General features: G+C 39.7%; 1 protein-coding gene across 2 annotated transcripts in view; it reads left to right on the top strand.

The window, feature by feature from the left end:
* Positions 1 to 6,611, top strand: part of NECTIN3 (nectin cell adhesion molecule 3) — a 62,911-nt gene extending 56,300 nt beyond the window's left edge. The window contains exons 8-9 of one of the 2 annotated variants that reach the window (XM_032098314.1): positions 2,580 to 2,642; positions 3,118 to 6,611. In XM_032098314.1, the coding sequence (XP_031954205.1) occupies positions 2,580 to 2,642; positions 3,118 to 3,294 (240 nt within the window). In that variant the 3' untranslated portion in view covers positions 3,295 to 6,611. The remainder of the gene's footprint in view (positions 1 to 2,579; positions 2,643 to 3,117) is intronic. The other variant, XM_032098315.1, reaches the window with a different exon arrangement.
* The last annotated feature ends 11,824 nt before the right edge of the window (positions 6,612 to 18,435 follow it).

Raw genomic sequence — 18,435 nt, 5'->3', positions numbered from 1 at the left:
ATCCAAGCCCAGAACCCCAGATTGTTTCCATGCAGGAAGACACAGACTATGTAGCTCAGCACATTTGTCTGACAGAATCTGTAATTTTGGTTCTGTCACTTGCTCCGTGGCTGTAAAATGTATAATTTCATTATCTAGTGAAGGTGCCATGTGAGATGATTTCCTTTGACTTACAGTTTTAATTGAATAAATGGACTGACTGGAATTTGCTATTCTGGTTTCCAGTGTGTGTCTAAATCATGTCCACATCCACTGTTGGTAGAATTTCTCAAGCAAGCAGATTTTTTGTTTGTTTGTTTAAAGAACATTAGCTTTTGGTGGAGATGGGACTGTTCTTGTTCCCCATCTGTGTTTTACCTTCTTGTGTGGTGAACTCATGCTCTTAGCTCAGGTGTGAAAGAGCAATGCTGCCGGCTGAGTGGTAAATCACAGAAATGCAGATTGCATTTAGGACTTGAGAAGCAAAAGCAGTGTGACCTTAAGGGCAGGAGAGGACACTTTGAAATGGAATTACAAGACAAAAAGTTTGACAAACTAAAGTTGGAAAAATAGACCTGTGAAGAAGGTGAAAAATAACTGTTGGAGGAGTGGAGAAGATAGGAATTATTACATGATTTTTTTAAAGTAATTTTACAATGCATGTGGGGGTCACATTAAAACTTAAACAACTCAAAATTGCTTCAAAACTTGAACTAAACAAATGTGGAAGGGTAAAATGTTAAGGGGAAGGAGGATAAAGTAAGAAAGAATGAAACATTACTGAGACTGGGTTCTCTTCAAAATAATTTTTGAAGGTGAGAATATGGATGTGTGATGACTGCAAATGTTACCTACCTGTATGAATACTTGCTGTGGAGGGACTTCTGCACAAAGACCAGCAACCTAGCTACTTCGTGTTCTTGCTACCACTGTGAGACTGTTGGGAAAAGAAGGAATTGCAAAACAAAAAATACATACGATTATGCAAAGATGTTGCTTTGGCCTATTGTGCCCCTATACTAAGTGTGGCATAAAGGAAGAACTTAATTAGGAGTGATGATACCACAGTGCAAACCATGCCCTAAATCATAATTCTTAGATGGCATTGCTTGGTGTGACTTAGATTGGCCACTAACTCAGGTAGTTGGTGAATTCTGGATGTTTGGAAACAGCCCATTTCACAAATGAAGTTGTTTTATCATAATGGTGAATCAAAAAAAAAAAATTTGAAAGAAGGGAGACTTCAGCGCTTCTGCATGAAGTAACTTCTCATCCACTGCCATTCCCAAGTCCTTCTCAGGGCTGCTCTCAGTCACTTCCCTGCCCAGCCTGTGTTTCTCTTTATGATTGCCCTGAACCAGGTGCAAGACCTTGTGCTTGGCCTTGTTGAACTTCATGAGGTTCACACAGAGCCACCTCTCAAGCCTGCCAGGGTCCCTCTGGAGGGCATCCCTTTGTGTCCAGTGTGTCACCACACCACACAGCTTGGTGTCATTGGCAAACTCACTGAGGATGCCTTGATCCCATTGTCCACATTGTCAAAAAGATGTTAAACAGCATTGGTCCCGATACAGGCCCCTGAGGAATGGCACTTGTCACTGGTTCTTGCTCAGGCATTGACCCACTGATGGGCCATCTCTTTGAGTGTGTCCATCCAGTCAATTTTTTATCCACTGAGTGGTGCACCCATCAAATCCATGTCTCCTCAATTTAGAGACAAGGATGTAATGTGAGACAGTACCAAATACTTTGCACTGGTCCAGATAGGTGACATCCATTACTCTTCTTTCGTCCATCAACATTATAATCCTGTTATAGACAGCCACTAAATTTGTCAGCCTCAATTTGCCCTTAGTGAAACCATGTTGAGAGTCACCAACCACCTCCTTATTTTCCATATGCCTTAGCACAGTTTCCAGGAGAATCTGCTCCTTCACCTTGCTGGGCACTGAAGTGTGACTAATGTGTAGTTCCCCAGGTCATCTTTGCTGCCATTTTTAGAAGTGGGGGTCTTATTTCCCCTTTCCCAGCCAGTGGGAGCTTCATTGGCCTGCCATTACTTCTAAAATAGGATGGATAGTGGCTTAGTCACTTCCTTTGAAAGTGTCTTCAGAGCCTGCAGATGTATCTCATCAGGTGCCATGAACTTGTTCACATCCAGATTCCTTGATGGTCTTTAACCTCATCTCCTACAGTGGGTGGTTTGGCTGGGGTGGAGCTAATTTTCTTCGCAATGGGGCCATGTTTGAGATTTGTGCTGAAAACAGTGTTGATAACTCAGGAATGGTTTTTATTGCTGCACAGCATCAGGACCTATTCTGCTTCTTGTACTGCCCTGCCAGCAGATGGGCTTGGAGTGTGCACAGGAGATTGGGAGGGAGACAAGATATTGGGAGAGGGAACACAGCTGGGCCAGGTGACCCTGACTGATACCCATCTTTTTTCCACTAGCCATTGGATTGTAAGAAGGATTCTGAGTGAATTAAGACACTTCCTAAGGCAGAGTATATTTTGGGATGACTGGTGTTTTTTGTATTAACCAAACCTGTTCTGCAGTGTTGAATCTTGACTTGTTTCCCCTGTAACTTTTCTTCTTTCAGAAAGAACATTTTGTGTTGCAGAGCCAGTACAGAGAGAAAGATGCTGGAAACTTGCAGCACATGGTAAATAATAAGATGGCTTGAATTCCTGATTGAAGCTTTGATTTAATCTCATTCCATAAAATAAGCTTACAATGTTGTTTTTCATGAACAAAAAAATATTTGACCATCCCTGTCAATAATTGTTGGATGTGTGGGTTAAGTGGAAAGTGGCAATACCATTTTAATATCCTATAGTAGTTTTGCTGACTAATTTAAATACTTAAATACTTCAGCTTTCATTTTTTGGTGAGTAACATAAGGCAGAGGAGTGTTGACAGACATTTTCTTAGTTGGTGATTTGCTCTTTAGATTTATTGAGCTTTGAAACAAACATTTGAGGTTGACTCTGTTAGGAATTTTTAAGTCCCTATTTCTTTATTCATAGGATTGTTTTGGAAATCATGCATCTTTGATTTTGCTTAAAGCTTTACCAAGAATAGGAATTGCAGGTTCTATACATGAACTATGAAACTTATTACTCCTTGTGTGTGTTTAGAAAGCTGTGAATGGAATGCAACTTACTTGTGAGGCTGAAGAGCCACAGGAACAGGAGGGTCTTCAGCCTATGTATCCTGTTTATCAGCAAACTTACTATAAAAATTGGAGCAACAGATACCCACAAAACTCAGGACCTGGAAGAGTCTACATCAATCCAAGGGAGCATTATGTATGATTCTGTACCCAGATGTCTTTAACAAAGGTTTTATTACCTGTTGACTGTATGACCTTCATGTCTTGTTGGCTTTCATCTCTAAAATAATTGGGGTTTTTTTTCATGTGTGAAGAAATTGTATGGAGAATTTTATATAGGTAAACCATATGGAATTTGAGACTTAGCTTGCCTTTAGTCTTTGGTATGTCTGTGTTTTTGTAGTACTGTCGACCTGCCCAAAGAGGAGAGCCACTTACTTTTATTAACCTTCGCAGTCATAAGATGTATAACCTATATTAATTGTTTGGCACATGCTGAAATGTGGTTAAGGTTTTTCACTGGCTGTCTCTGAGAGCATTCTCTCTGGATGTTTTACAATAACCTTACCTGTGTTAAAGTGACTAAATATGAGCAAGGCAACTGAATCCCGTGTGACATTAGCAGTCTCAGGCTGAGGCATTTTTTTTCCATCTTAGAACACTTGGGATTATTGTGATTTTCACTGGCCTTAGCTTTTGATTTCTTGACTAGCTCTACCTCTCTCAGTCAAATGAACAACTAGACTACCTCTCAAATACTGACTGGCTGTTCCATAAACTACACTGTTTGTCTTCCCACCTTGTTAAAAGTGAAGCAATTGCCTTTACATCAAAAGCTTTTTATTATCTATTGATTCTGCCTGTTCCTGGGTTTGGTTTTACAGTTACATTTATATGAAACTTAGTTGAAGGAGGTAGATGACTAGCAGACAACTTTTTGTAAGTGTCTTGTGAAGCTACATCTTACCCTTAAACTGTTATTTAGCTGTTTTCCCAAGTATGACTCCTATTTTAAATGCTGCAGAGTTAATTTTCCTTGGTAATAAATACATTCCTTGTTTTTTTCTCAGTTTGCAACAAAACTGCCTGTGATGTGTTCTTATGTCTTAGCAAAAAAGAAAAGCTTCAGTCAACTTCAAATGCTTGTCAGCAGTGTCCTTTAATCTTAACCACTTGTGTGAAGTAACTGGAGAATGTCCTGATGTTACCCACAGGAATCTTTGAATGTCTGTGGTAATGGTTAAAAAATGTGCTCAGGATCTTTCTAGAAAAATTAGTTTTCCTGTGGACTAAAAAGTAAATATTTAGCAAGTAAAAAATGTGTATATAATGTATTAGTGATGAAATGAGCTCACAGGACAATCTTAAAATACTTTAAGACAGCAGAAAAATGAGTTGTGTCTAAAATTTACCAGAGAAACTTAACAGACTTTTGTATTCTCTAAGTACGTGTGCACGTAAGTACAGAATGGTGATTTTTGGTCCGCTGACCTGAAGTACAAAATGTTAAGAATGGCTGTGTCATGCTGAACTAGCTGTTGTACAGAACTGAACATTACTTCTGGGATATTAGTGTGTTCCTCTGCAGATGTTTGGATTTAGTGGTAAGAGTCAAGTGGTAGAAGGAGCAGAATTGAAAGCTAGCATGGGTAAGTGTGCTGCAGGCAGGAGGCCATTGTTAAACCTGCATTCAACCTGTATTTATCTCCATCACAGGACAAGTTAATGAGATCCCTGTCCACAATAGGGCCAGGTAAATTAAATGCTTCTAGCTTGTTACAGGTGGCAGCTAGAAGATTATGGCTTGGGTGCCTGTGTTCTGGACACTGTAGAAGTAGGTATTAGCTGTTCTCTTGCTAAGCAGCTTTCTGTTAAATGATGTGGTTGAAATTGACAACTGAAGGAATGGCAAAGAAAAAGGTTGGAGAGAACCTGTTTTTTGGGAGCTATCTTTGAAGCACTGTCACCTTGCTTTTCTCTTAAGAACTGGGCATATTCATGTAAATTGAGCAACTGTTTTCAATTTTAAAGTTTCCTGCTGTATTTGAGACCTAAAGAAGGGCTTTGTGTCCCCCAAAAATGTTTTTCCGTAATGTTAGTTAAGTGGCTACCTCTTTACGTGAGCATTGCCTCACCTGTCCTTACATTACTGCAGCTCCAAAAAGCATCAACTGTCAGAACATCGAAAGAAAACAGTGTCTTGGCCAAACGAATGGGAGAACATTGAGATGAACTATACTGCTTAAGATAATTTGATCAATATTACTGAGCAAAACTTCATACCAAAAATACTTGAGTAGACATTATGGAGTGGTTCAAAACTGTTGCTGTGGCGATGCTTCCTCTGCATTCATTAGTACAATGTAGCGGTATTGAGCAGGTGATCATTTCAGTGCCTTTTATGTTGGCAGATGGTGCAAAAAACAAATTATTTTGGGTTCAGACCTCTTTTACTGCTTTTTATTCTTATTTGCAGATTTTTTTTTTTTGAAGAGTTATAACTTTGAGGGAAGGAGGAAGGAAGAATGCTATCAACAAAGCTATAATTGGTTTTTTAATTTGTAAATTAGCTTAAAAAAGAAAAATATAATCCAACTGTGTTGTTCAAGTTATGTATCAACAAACTACAGAAAGCTTGACTTGCAAACTACCAATCAGGATGTAGTTTGCCCTAAAGTCATTAGGGAAATACATTATCACCTACAGTTTTATTACCTGTGAGAAATGGTTTCTTTGTAATCTGTTCAGGGACATTTAGTGTATTAGGTTTTTGAAATGTTGCTTTTAGTTTTAAGTGTGGCTGGATTTGGGGAGATTTTTGGGGAGAGGATTTGGCATAGAATGCTTAGAAGAGAACAGAAACAATGTCTTCTGAGTAGGATTTCTCACCAGTAGGACTGTACATATAGAAGTAAGTTTGATCTGCTTTTTTAAGATGTAGAAAATGTCCTTTTTTATTTTTGTACGTTTTCAAATGCTTGTATTTGTATTCTGATTGGAATAAAAACATTCAAAATATAAAATTTTCTTCTGTTGTTCAGATTTAAGATTGCTTAAGGTCTGGAAAAATGCATCCACTTTTTTGGTGACATGTTTCTTCTGTGGTTGTATATGCAGAGCATGTGTTTTTTTCCTAACAGTACCGCTTTGGAATATTGTGGTGTTGCATGCTGAAATCCTTTCAACATTTGTCTTACATAACAGGAAGCATTTAGTACTGTGTGAAAATCCAGCACTTGCGTGAATTGAATACCCAGAATCACTGGTGAGGGAGGTAGGGAAGGAGGAGATGATTAGTAATTCACATCTCTACCACTGATAAATGTAAATTGTCCTCTGCCCAAGTATCTCTAAATTCTACAAGGTAGTCTAATCATAAAAAGTATAAGATTTAATGTTTGGACTATGTCCAAAGTCGTCATGGATACAATACAAATGAAAACTAAGAAATTGTACTACTAGAAGAAAGGAGGCACTCAATGAGATATTATTAAAGGACTACCACTGTTCAGTCACAAATGATCTAATGTATTGTGTATCCAGCTCAAGGAAAGCCCAATAAAAAGGTGTGATAATTCATGAAGAGTGGAGGGAAGGTTTTCGCCTTCAGAGTTGTTAACTTTGCCTTCTTTCTGGCCATGTTACTGCTCTTTCCTCCTCTGAGGGATGCAAGTTCAGGTTCCATGTTGTTATATAGGTGATTAAAATGTATTACAATAACTTTTTTAATGCCGCAGACCTGAAACTACTCTATCTGAACCACTGTGTTGTATGAAGGGTGAGTGAGTGCCGGACCAACAAATAGTTGCAGAACAGACGACATTGTTTTGACAACTTGGGTCAGTTCAGAGGTTGCTGATGAGGACAGGTAAAGCTCCAGGTGAAAAAAAGAAATATCTGTGGTAGTTAGCTGCTCGATTGCCCTGTGGGAGGTGGTCTGGGGTTTTTTGTCCACCTGTGGTACATGTCCAGAGTATTGGGAGACTGGGTTTGACCTTCTGACAGAAGGTAAAGATGTGGTATTTCTGCATTTATTGAAAGGTATGGCATTCTTCTTGGTGAATAGCTTGATACCTTTAGCTGAATCATATTGAAAATGCACAAAAAGTGTATTGTGAATCTTAGTAGTAATTATTCAAACAATGTGATAAACCCAAGTAGGATGTGTTAGGCATTTTAATCTGCACTGACAACCCCTCAGTGAAATTTTTTCTATACTTGTTTTCTGATCTTAGTTGAGTTGATTTTATGCTATATCTAACTCTGGATCCTTCAATTGTCACTAGAAAATAAATTATATTTAAAAGCCTGCAAGTCAAACTGTGACTCTTTTACCCTTTGTGGGACTAGTAATCGAGACTGTAAATTGGAATTTACCTCACTATTTTGAGACCAAGTTGGAAATCAAGTAAACTCCAGCTTCCTCATCAGCTGAGATAAATTTGAATTTCTGTGCAGGGCTACACACTGAGTATGCTAAATATATTAAAACGTCATTTCAATTTGACTGAGTTTACCCACAGATGTATTGTATTCCAATCTAAAAAGTACTTGGTTAAATTAGACTTATTATCTAACAGGCATTTACAGGAAATAGCTTCTCTAATACTGATTGTCAGAAGAAGTTTGATATGCTATAAAAGATTCCACTGTCTTTCTTTTTTTCTTTTTGTCCTTTTCCCAATGTTAAATTTTATTTGTTTATTACTGTCTTGGATCTCTGAATTATTACTTCTAATGGTGTTGCTGCATTAGATCCTGTTCCTAGGAAGGTGTGCCTGCAGGTTCAGTTTCCCTGACACTTCATCTTGCCTGTACTATTAAGAAGTCTTATAGTCCTCTGTATGACTCAGATATTCTGTACTTCAACAGCTCCATTCCTTGACAGCAAAGTACTTTGGGCCAGTATTGTTTACCCAGTTCAGCTAATAACAAACTCCAGAAAATGACACTTTCCCTGCTGATGTATTGGCTGTATGCAGTAGGAAGTTGTGTGCAATGCAGCAGTGTACCCACAAAAGATGCTTCAGCCCTGCCTTCTGGCTGGTCAGGGGAGAGGCAGACACCTGTCTAAGTGTGGTCTCCACTATCACCATAGTGTTTCGTACTAACAAGAAAAAGAATTCAGAGATATACATAACTTTTCTGGACTGCCATCATAATATGGGAATAATTGCTTTCAGGCACTATTTGTGGCAAATGCTTAATTCCTTATCAAGTATGGTAGACTAAACATAGAGCATTTGAATTTCTGTCTTATGTTTGACTAACCTGGCTCTTTTAAGACCAGACTTCAGCCACTGATGTGACTGCTCCTATTAAGCATACAAACTGAAGGAGCCTGACTTTAATCCCACAACTAACAAAGCTCTTTGCTTCTTTGACATGAATTGAGAGGTAAGAGAGAAATGGCTATGGGCAAATAAAATGTCTTTGTATTAACTTTACAATTCAGATGGGTGGATAGCATCAAATGTAGATTGGTTTATCCAGCTAGGCTAAGCAAATGGACAAAAGGCTTAAGGTGGCCAGAGGAGGGAACACACTGCTTCAGAGTACAGTGCTTTGTTAGTAATGCTTGTGACATCTCAGTCACAAGCATTACTTTCATCTGGATCAATTTCCCGTGGCCATAAATACTGTTAATGGCCCTGCATTAGTAGCAAAAAACCCAAATATTGGGCAAGGCAAAACAACTCACCTGTTTGGATGTGTTTTGTGTTGGTTCTTCAAGAAGTTCTAAAATTGGCTACTAAATGTTTGGTTCTTAAAAGTCCCACTACCTTTAACTAAAAAGTCAAGCCATCTGCTTTACACTTCCCCCTACCCTGAATTTTTCCTGGGTGGACTTCACACCTTAAGTCATATGGCACACATGTATCTACTGCACATAACAAAATTGAGTGGTCTCTTAATTTTCTAGAATTGGTGTGGCCATTACCAGGCTTTGTGTGGACAGAAATACGGTTTTCCAGAATCTCACACTGTGGGATTGTTACTTGATCAGCCAGCAAAGCCCCTGGTGTCTTCTGACTTCGTACACTCAGTGTTATAAACCAGAACTTGCAAGTTCTCCTTCTTGCCTCTGTTCTTTAAAAGGGAGCTTTTCACACTGTGTTTCATTCGGTTCCATTGGGGATTAGTAATGAAAGTATTTCACACTGAAAAGTTGTCAGCTATCTTAAAAATGCCTACTTGTTTCTGTTAATTCGGCAAGTTGTCTGTCTTCTATCCCTGCCCTATACCTTTGCTCCTTCTATGTCCTTAGGGTTTTTCTTTGTTCAGTCAACTCGTATCTCTTTTTCCAGCTGGGAGAGGTAGCAGTCTCCTCCCTAGGATTTCCATTTTTGTATTCTTGGCTAAATTATTTCTCACTAATACACCTAGTTAGGGCTTTATTAACAAGAAAATACCTAACGCAGTTGTAAGATGGAGAGTAGGTTCCATTTTGTTCCATATTTGTCTCTTACCTTTCTGCTCTGGCTTCTTGGGACAGTGTTAGTTAATTTTCAGCTCTATATGGAAATGTTTGAGATCTAGCGTTGCTGAATTCTTTTTCTCCTCTTTCATGTTCTGTAACAGCTTGAGGGCTGTGGTGTGTCTATGTTTAACTCCAAGAAATTTTCAAAGTGGAAAATGGGAAACTTGTTAACATCAGCTATTCTCGTTATAGCTGGACAAATGAAGATGATGAGGCATTGCAGATGGTTAAATCATCTGACTTTCAGGTGATACGTGACGTAGAGTAAGCAAGGAAAAAGGCAAAAATGGAATGGAGCTTGGAGGAAACAGTTCCTGCTTACACAAGAAGGTGATATTTAGACTACTTGCCTATTGCCTTCTTGAGGCAGCATAGGTGGTGATAATAAAGCATAATAAAGTATAGTATAATAATAACATAATAGTAGGGCTACAAATCAGCAAACAAACAGAAAAATATTGTTCTCTGTCAAAGCAGTGACTCTCTGTTTTCTGAAACAATTTCAAATGAACCAAAGGTAACCACTGTCTAGAAAGCTCCTCAGTTTCGGATGTGTCCTAATAGCAGGAAGAATCTGGTTAATTTGAATGTTGATGCTACTTAGATGATTGTTGCAGGTTATAGCAGGTTATCCCAAAGCCAGTTTGGAGACAAAGTGAGAGATTTAGAATTGTCACTTTCAAATGTGTTACTATGAAATCACATCCAAGTTTCACCATCTGCTTAACATGGGATCTGTGTACAGATTAATTAGCCACATAGCTGTGCCCTGTTCCATCCAAAGATTCATCTAGAAAGCCAAAGATAATTGAATTTCTAATGTCACTGATCACACTCAAGTGCATGATTTGCACAGCAAGTGTAATTGACCCCATGGGTATCTATGTGAAATAAAATGCCCAGTGGATACTTGTATCTAAAAGCATTGATTATACAGTAAGTAGTTTGAGTTACTGTATTGGGAAATATTCAGTCTTTTTGAATTAACTAAGAAAATCTATTCTTTAAAGAATGCTGAGGGAGGGGTGTGGAAGAAACTGCTGTCAAGACCCCAGAATACAAAGTGTCAGCTGAAAGTAGAAAACAACTTCAACTGAATAGCTACAGCAAGTAGTGGTATTGGCTTCTCTTGTAATGGAAGCTTCAGCTTTTAGATAACTTTTCCTCTTGCAAGAATACCTGAAGATGATTCAGAACTCCGCAAGCCTTTGCTTGGAAAAGCCATCAGCCTTTTGTGTTTAAAGACAAAGCCAGGGGATGCTCAATGGAGATGTCCGAATGCTGCAGGTGCTCACTGCACCTTTGGCTTTCCCTCCCACTGTCGCTGTCTTGAGGCTGCCTGGGAACCTCGGCAGAAGGGCTTCTGCTGCAATTCAGCTTCTCTTGACATCAGCAGTTGGAGCTGATACTAATTGACTCTGGACTGCTTTCTGATGCCCCTTGCTCCACCCCATGCCCTCTGCTGATGCTTTTAGCAATATTTTGAGATTTTTTTTTTTTTTTTTTTTTAAATTCCTAGTGTTCTAGAGTTAAAGGAGCCAATGTTGGCGAGCTTCTGAGTTGATGACTTAAATAAACTATGGCAGACTACGGTATGATTATGTAGTAGCAGGCTAATGGATGCCTGTTTGGAGCTGCTTTGGATCTACTCCAGCACCATTTGAAAAGTACTGTTTGAAACACTAGCTGATGTGTATTAAAAGGAAGAGCTTCCTTAGGAAACCACATGGAGTCATAGAGGTGGTAGTGCTTTTTTTCTGCTGTTAATGTTTGATTGCAGCTCACAGCATAATGTTCATAGACAGATGACATCTTAATTTGATCACATACAATTCATATCTTCCGGTTCCTTAATAGACATTCGGTAAAGAGGGGAAAAAAAACCACTGAGGTGATATGCAAGTAAACTTGAATCTGAAATGAGCACATTAAGGGCTATGCTTAATCAGTTTATATGGGAGTTTACTGATAGTTTAGACAAAAGTCAGACAAGCTGAGCACCTACCATTTTGTGCTGAACCATAGAGGTGCCAAATCTTGCCAAAAACTGGGAGGAAAGGTTTTTAAATTACATTGGACTTGCCCTAACTCCAGTTGGCCTAGTTGCTGCCTATGCAAATAAAAATATTTCATAGCATCCATTGATGCTACACAGTAATATTTCTTTATTTTTTTTCTTTTTTTTTTTTTAAGATTCAGGGAAATAAGCAGAAGATTCTTGTAAGCTTCCTACACACAATATGTATATGACGAGATGTATGTTGATTGATGCAGTTCAGGAAACCGTCTGTTCCCTGTCACAAACTCCATCTTGGCATTTCTTACAAGTTTAATTGTATCAGTAATAGCACACTCCAACAGCAAATGTTTGCTGGCTTTTATAACTGGAATTTTGGAATCCTCTTGGAAATCTAAGTATTTTTCATATTTCTTCTGAAGCCTGTTTACTACTTCCTCTTACGAAGATAGGCTTGCTGCTCCTCTGCATTTAACTAAGCATTGCTTTGTTTACTTGGAGATGGAAATTTAATTTTGAAAGATCAGGTCATTCTTGCCCATGCTTGACTGACATAATTACCAAGTTCTAAACAAGACCCCTCTATTTAGGGCTTTTTATTAACCTGTCCCCTTCCCTTTGTGACTTGGAATATGAAGTCCTTTTACTGAGCTCTGTATTTTCTGTAAGTCTGTGCATTTAGCACGTGTATTTGTTTTGGTTTACAGTTAATTTAGACTTACTGACACACCTGACATTTTTGAAGATGAAACTGAAAGAAAAGGGGGAAAAAAAACCCACATCAAAAAAAGTTACCAAACTGGATGCTGGCTGGTATATGCTACCATCCAAGTGCCAAAAGAGCATTTTAAGGGCTGCCACTGAAGTCCCACTTGTTTACTGGAGCACTAAACAAATAAGGCTGAAGGGAATAGTGATTGTTGAGGACTACTGTGCATCTGGATAGCACTCACCCTGTCTCAAGATAGCTTCCGTTGTGTTAAGAGCTTGTATCTCACCCTGATTAGCAACAGGAAATAATTAAAATATAATCAGGCTCTCTTCATTAGAAATGTTCTTGAATACTTCGAAAACTGTCAAATAACTGTCTTCAAAACCAAATGTTCCTATAAATAAAGTAAAAGAATAATGCTGTGTCTCAGATTTTCTTTTCATGCATGTTTGACTCTAATACCTGGATAAGCACACACCGGTTTTGTAAATGCAGAAGACTGAAGCATTTTGGATATTTATACAGACTCATGCTAGCAGGGCCAGCTCTTCCATAAGGCTGAAATTCCCGAAAGTCACCATTTGAAGTCAACTGGTGAAGGGATAAAGATGGAGTTCAACCTAAGTGTAAAATGTATTTAACTCTGAGCCATTGGTACATTAATACAGGTGTGTTGTTTGTCCTGCTGTTTGGATCTCCCCTGCCTTGGGTGAGTGCCCAAACTGAAGTCTTTGTTTAGACAAAAAGTATCAAAAGTACCTTTTTGTGTTTTTCCCTTTATGAATTGCTTTGCTGTTATTGAAATGCTTCTTGTTCACAAAACATGTTCAGTGAACACATAGGGCTGCCTACAGTAGGTTTTATGTATCTTCAATTAAAACAATAAATGTCAGGACAAAGTGATTGTGCTTCCCCTTAGGCCTGTACAGGCAGTTCCAAAGAAGCTGGTGGTTACTGCCAGGTAGGTGGTCAGTGCTGCTGCCCTCATTAGGTCTGTGATTGCCTGGTGTAATTATTGAGCAGCTTAACATTTGTGCAGTCAGCTGGAAGATAAAGAGGACTATAAAATTATGTGACCCTCATGACGCAATGCTGCTGTGCCCGTTCAAGTGAATTTTCTCTTTTGAAACGTAGCTTTTTCCAGTTTTTTCCTATTTGAGAGAGCACTGTGTGTACAGTGAAGTTGCTTACACGTAACTGAAACACATCTTTGTTTCCCAAATTGCAAACCTTGGAAAAAACATAGATTAAATTCTAATTTGCGCTGATACTGAAATTTTTCAAAAGAATCTAGGCTTCCTTTCAGCCTTTGTGAAATCTGAAGATGCGTGGTTTTATCGTGAAGTGAAACCTAGTTGCATTTTGCAGTCTTTGTGAATTCTGCACATCAGATTACCGGGAAAAAATTGTCCTACAACAGGAGTAAGTTTTAGGTTTATTTCTGTGCTGTATCAAGTTTGTGTTCTTCATCAGTATCCCCCATCACTCATGTCTTTGCCCTTAATAGCTGTGTCTCAGAAGTTTATTCAGCTATAATATTTCCTAATAATTAAGATTTTTTTTTTTTCTGAAATTTTCCATGGTTTTTTTTCTGGTAAGTGAAAGTTACAGTCTAGCCAGAGAATAGATCTCCCTTTTATTATGTATTTGTTGATAATGCCACTTCTCCCCACTTGTGTGAGTGCACCTTGGGGTGCAAGAGTGAACTGAGGAAAGAAAATCCTTTTACATCAGGATGAGACACCTTCAGGAGCTGCAAATGGTACTGTAAGGGACTCCCTGTGCCTCCGTGTGTGGTGGTCTGTCACAGGTGCAGAAGCTGTGAGACGATGCAGCGCCTCTGTCTGAAGCTGATGGCTTAGCGAGTGATTTCGGTTAGTGTGTCACCTGTGTGAGCCACGCTGAATGTGCCCCGTGCACCCCACACGTCCCTGCTGAGCACCAGGATGAGCTGTCAGCCCTGGCAGGCTGCTCCTGTGCCTTTGAAGCTAAACCATATGGAGTGTGAGTGCAATTAAAGCACTACTGCTTTTGCAGTTGCTTGCAGTTCCAAGTGACTAAAGATGCCCTGAGTGCTTAAGGAATTGCTTAAAATATAATGATGATCATCTTAGTGAAAACGGGAGAAACTGGTGGGATGATTTTCTCAGAGTTATAGATGGTGCCAGAATAGCCTCCAGAGACTGAGCTGATGGTGTGAATTTACAAATGAGGAGAAGGTTCTCTGAAAAAAAAGTGTCCTACTTTGGCTTCAACTGTACGCTTGCTTCATTTTGGAAGTCTGGGATTTTTTTGTCACCCGTAAGTCACTACAAGAGACTTGCCAATTTCTGTCTTCTATTGGAAGGGCTGAGATAGAGTGCTCCATGATGGGCTTCACAGAGAGAGGCCTTTTCCCTTGGCCTGCTGACCGGGGCACGCTGCTGCAAGATGGGGTTCACCGAGGCACCCAGATGTTTTCCTGCAGAGGCCAGCACTTGCTCTGTGCTTTCCCAGTTCCTGCATTTTATAATGTATGGCTCAACTTGAGCTCCTGTACCTGAGGAATTGAATCCTGCTGTACACCTGGTTTGATACACATGTGCTGTGCATAATAGTTCTGATGGGTAGTGGTCACTATACTTCAACATTGATAAAAATGTTGACTCTCTTAAAAAGGGAAAATTTTCTTTGTGTGTTTGGTCATGCTGTGGGTGTGTGGTTTACTTGTCACACTTCAGGGGTATGGTTCACTCTTTGCTGCCATGGTAATGAATCAAAGATTATCAGCAAACCAGCAGTTGTGGTAGGTGTAGCTGCACTACAAGCTTGGTCTCTTACAGTGCCTTTAATATTACTTAAATGTGTCCAGAGACCTGCTCCAGCTAAAATATTGTATTTCAAAACAATAAAAATAAATAATTTGTGGGTAGAAAAAGGAGCAATTATGTCATTTATTGCCCCTATTTCTTCATAATTCTGTTGTAAGGACAGAATTACTTTAGCAAGTGATCACACAGCTTGGCTTATTGTAACATGTAGCTTCATAACAGGGATAGCTTCTAGAAAATATATGTATTGACGAGTATAACTAGTCTTTTAACTCTCTCACGTATCTTGGGTAACTAATTTGTAACTTAGACATTTTACACAACTTTTCCCAGAGTTCAGGAAACTGTCTCTTAACTTGTAGGTGTATTAAACTCCTTGTACAATAAAATCATCTTTCACAGTACTATCCCTGAATCTGCCTCGCTGCTGTGTGCAGATATGGAAGGTGGAGGTACTTGAAAGGCAAAGCAGCCTGATACAGTGAATTCTGCTGTCCTGCAGGTGTCATCCCCTATTGGCAGAAGTTGGATATAATCTGGTTTAGGTTAAGTCACAGGTGGATTTTGCTCTCAGAGTCACTGGAACACCCAGATTCAGGGTTTATGGAAAGAAAATCCAAGGGTTATGAGTGGAAAAGGATATGGCTCGCTATTTGTCAGAATAAAGACTGATGTACTTTGTGTGTGCCAAGTCTAGCTAAAAAAAAGCCAAACAGCAATGTGCTATATACACACCCCAGCTTCCAGGAAACAGCCCCTGAAAGCAGCATGATGGAGTTGGGGAACAAATTGTATATTGTTGGGCTTCATAAATAATTATGTCAAGGGGGAGCACACTACAAGAGTGCAGAATTTTAAATGGTGCGTTTTATTCTTTTCTCAACTGTTGATCCATTCTGCAGTTTCTGAAAACATGAGTTTTGACCAGCAAGGAAAGAGTAAAAGGTGAAGTTTGCTACTTTGGGTGAGTGGCTCAGTCTAAGGAGATGTGTTCATCCCATTTGTAGTGCTAGCAGGGGAAGATGGCTGTTCCCAGACTTCACTAAGGCTGCCTGAAAGTAACAGTGCAAACAAGCTTGTGAATGATGTGATGAACAGAGAAAGAGGGACAAGGATTAGTTTTAGATTGCTAGTTAAACATCCAAGCAGACTTCTGTTGGAAACTTACTTAGGTAACATTTATGAACCTGGGGACAAATGCAGTCTGAACTGACAGCAGCAACTGAAAACATGGCTGCTGAATTGCCCAAGCTATAAAGGAAATCAGAGAGAACACGGGCTACTTGTTTCTTTGGGTGTAACAGATCTTGCACTATGTAACTCTCCAGCCTTTCAAAGTGCTTACTGTGGCTTTGAAATTTTTTGTGTAGTGCCAGATATTTTATCTGTAGAAATCATAAGTAAGTAGTAGCTGTGCTTCCTAGAGAGCTGAAATGCTTTCATCTCTGGTTTAGATGATGGGTAGATCAAAAGCCTAGAGGGTGAACTGTTTCCCTGTTGATAAATGATTGAGCTCTGAGGCATTGGTGCTTGGGGGAGGTGAGTATGTGAAAAATGTCCCAGTAAATCTGCTGGGACATATGGAGTACTTAAGAACTTAAAAGTAAGACAAGAAAGATTTCTCAGGCTGTGAAAGTAAGCTTCCCTACTGTCACTTCTAGCTGCTCTTATATTCACTTCACTGACTGGCGTCTCTAAAGCTGTTGTTTTGTGGAAGGCTGTTTAAACATGTGGTGGCTCTGCTGGCTGGGGACATCCTGATTCCAGCTTACAGGTGTATTTGGTAAATCCATACTATTTTCTCTTACGATGAATTGTCTTCAGTTTGAATTCTGCCTTCCTGGTGTATGGCCTCTGTAGCCAGCAGCTGTATTTCTCCCTTGCCCTTCTCAGGGCTGGGTTAAGGAAGTTCATCTCTCTGTTTGCAATACCAGACTATTGCATGTAACCCCTAAAAGACAAATAGTTCCTGAGCCTTCGGCTCGCCTGCTTCATTGTGAGCACTTGCAACTTTGATTTTCAAATCTCTTACCAGATACTCCATCAAATCTCACACATAGCATCCATGCTCTAGTTAGTGTTATTTATTAAAATGCAGAACAGGGTGGGGGTTTTTTTCCCCATCCAGACACATGGGAAACAGTATGAGGTTCTTTAGCTGCATGTGGTTCCTTTGCCACATGTGGTGGCATTGTAAGTGTTCCCAGGGGCTGACGGAGTAATTAACCTGGCTTTAATTATTTGAAATACTATATTTGGAGAAGGAGGATACATAATATAAACAATGAGGCATTAGGATGAAATTAATTCCATCAGAATGGCCAGGAAGTCCTGCAGAGCAGAGTTGTAGTGCACTTGAAATCCTACCAATTAGTGCCATGAGTTCTCTGGGCCTTGCTCATGTCACTGGCTGGTAATCTGCTGGTTCAGTAGAGCACCTTAAGTCAGGCTTGGCTGGAACTGTAATTGCCTGTTTTCCCTCACCCACCATTCTTCTGTGGCCTGTAGGGCACCTGCTGCCAGGGGCTTACTCAATGATCTTGAGCTGCTATTAAAGCCTGGATGATTTTGTATTTGCAATAGCTCATAGTTCTATACAGATGCTTTGTTCACCAACAACAGGGATGGGAAGCTGGTGGTCCTAACAGCAATGGTGTCTTTGGAGGAGACTACTTCAAGAGCATGCAGCAGGATCTGAAACCTTGTTTAACTCACTTAGAAGGCCCTGCTGTTAACAGTGCACAGGGTGTCTAAATGACACCCCACTCCCAGCATTTTTCACAGTAGAGGCACGTCTAGTGAAGATCAGGGGTTAGCCCGTGCTTCCAGGGACTGTGGGGTTCCTGTGGCTCCCCTGGCAGGGACAGAGAGATGAGCCGCAAGGAGCGCTCTTGAGATGGGAAGGCTTCTTCTGGTGGGGATCTATTATTTTGTACAAATAATGAGGTGTTTGCTATACAGGCAAGAGAATGTAGCCACCCTCATTAAGCTACTTGGTGGGCAGAAAGCAAAGCTTTTGTCCCTGCTCCAGTTAATTTTTCACAACAGAAAATCTTCAGTAGGGGATGTTCGGAGCCAGACTAGAACAGAGTAGCCGTTGTTAATCCTGATGTTTAGCAACCCCATACAATGGACTTGTATGGAAAACGAAAATTTGGGGTTGGCTTTTTTGACTCCATAGTAAGCATTCTCATATTACTTACTCTCCTGAGGTTTTGTGTCTTCTTACAAAATAGCAATAGATGCCCAATTTATTGAAGTAATGAGGAGATATTTGCAACTTTTAACTTTTTCAACATCAATAACTCTTTACAAGCCAGGTA

The sequence above is a fragment of the Corvus moneduloides genome, chromosome 2 (assembly GCF_009650955.1).
Source record: "Corvus moneduloides isolate bCorMon1 chromosome 2, bCorMon1.pri, whole genome shotgun sequence".
Lineage (NCBI taxonomy): Eukaryota > Metazoa > Chordata > Aves > Passeriformes > Corvidae > Corvus > Corvus moneduloides.
Note: the sequence above shows the minus strand (reverse complement) of the source record. Positions and strands in the feature narration are given on the sequence as shown.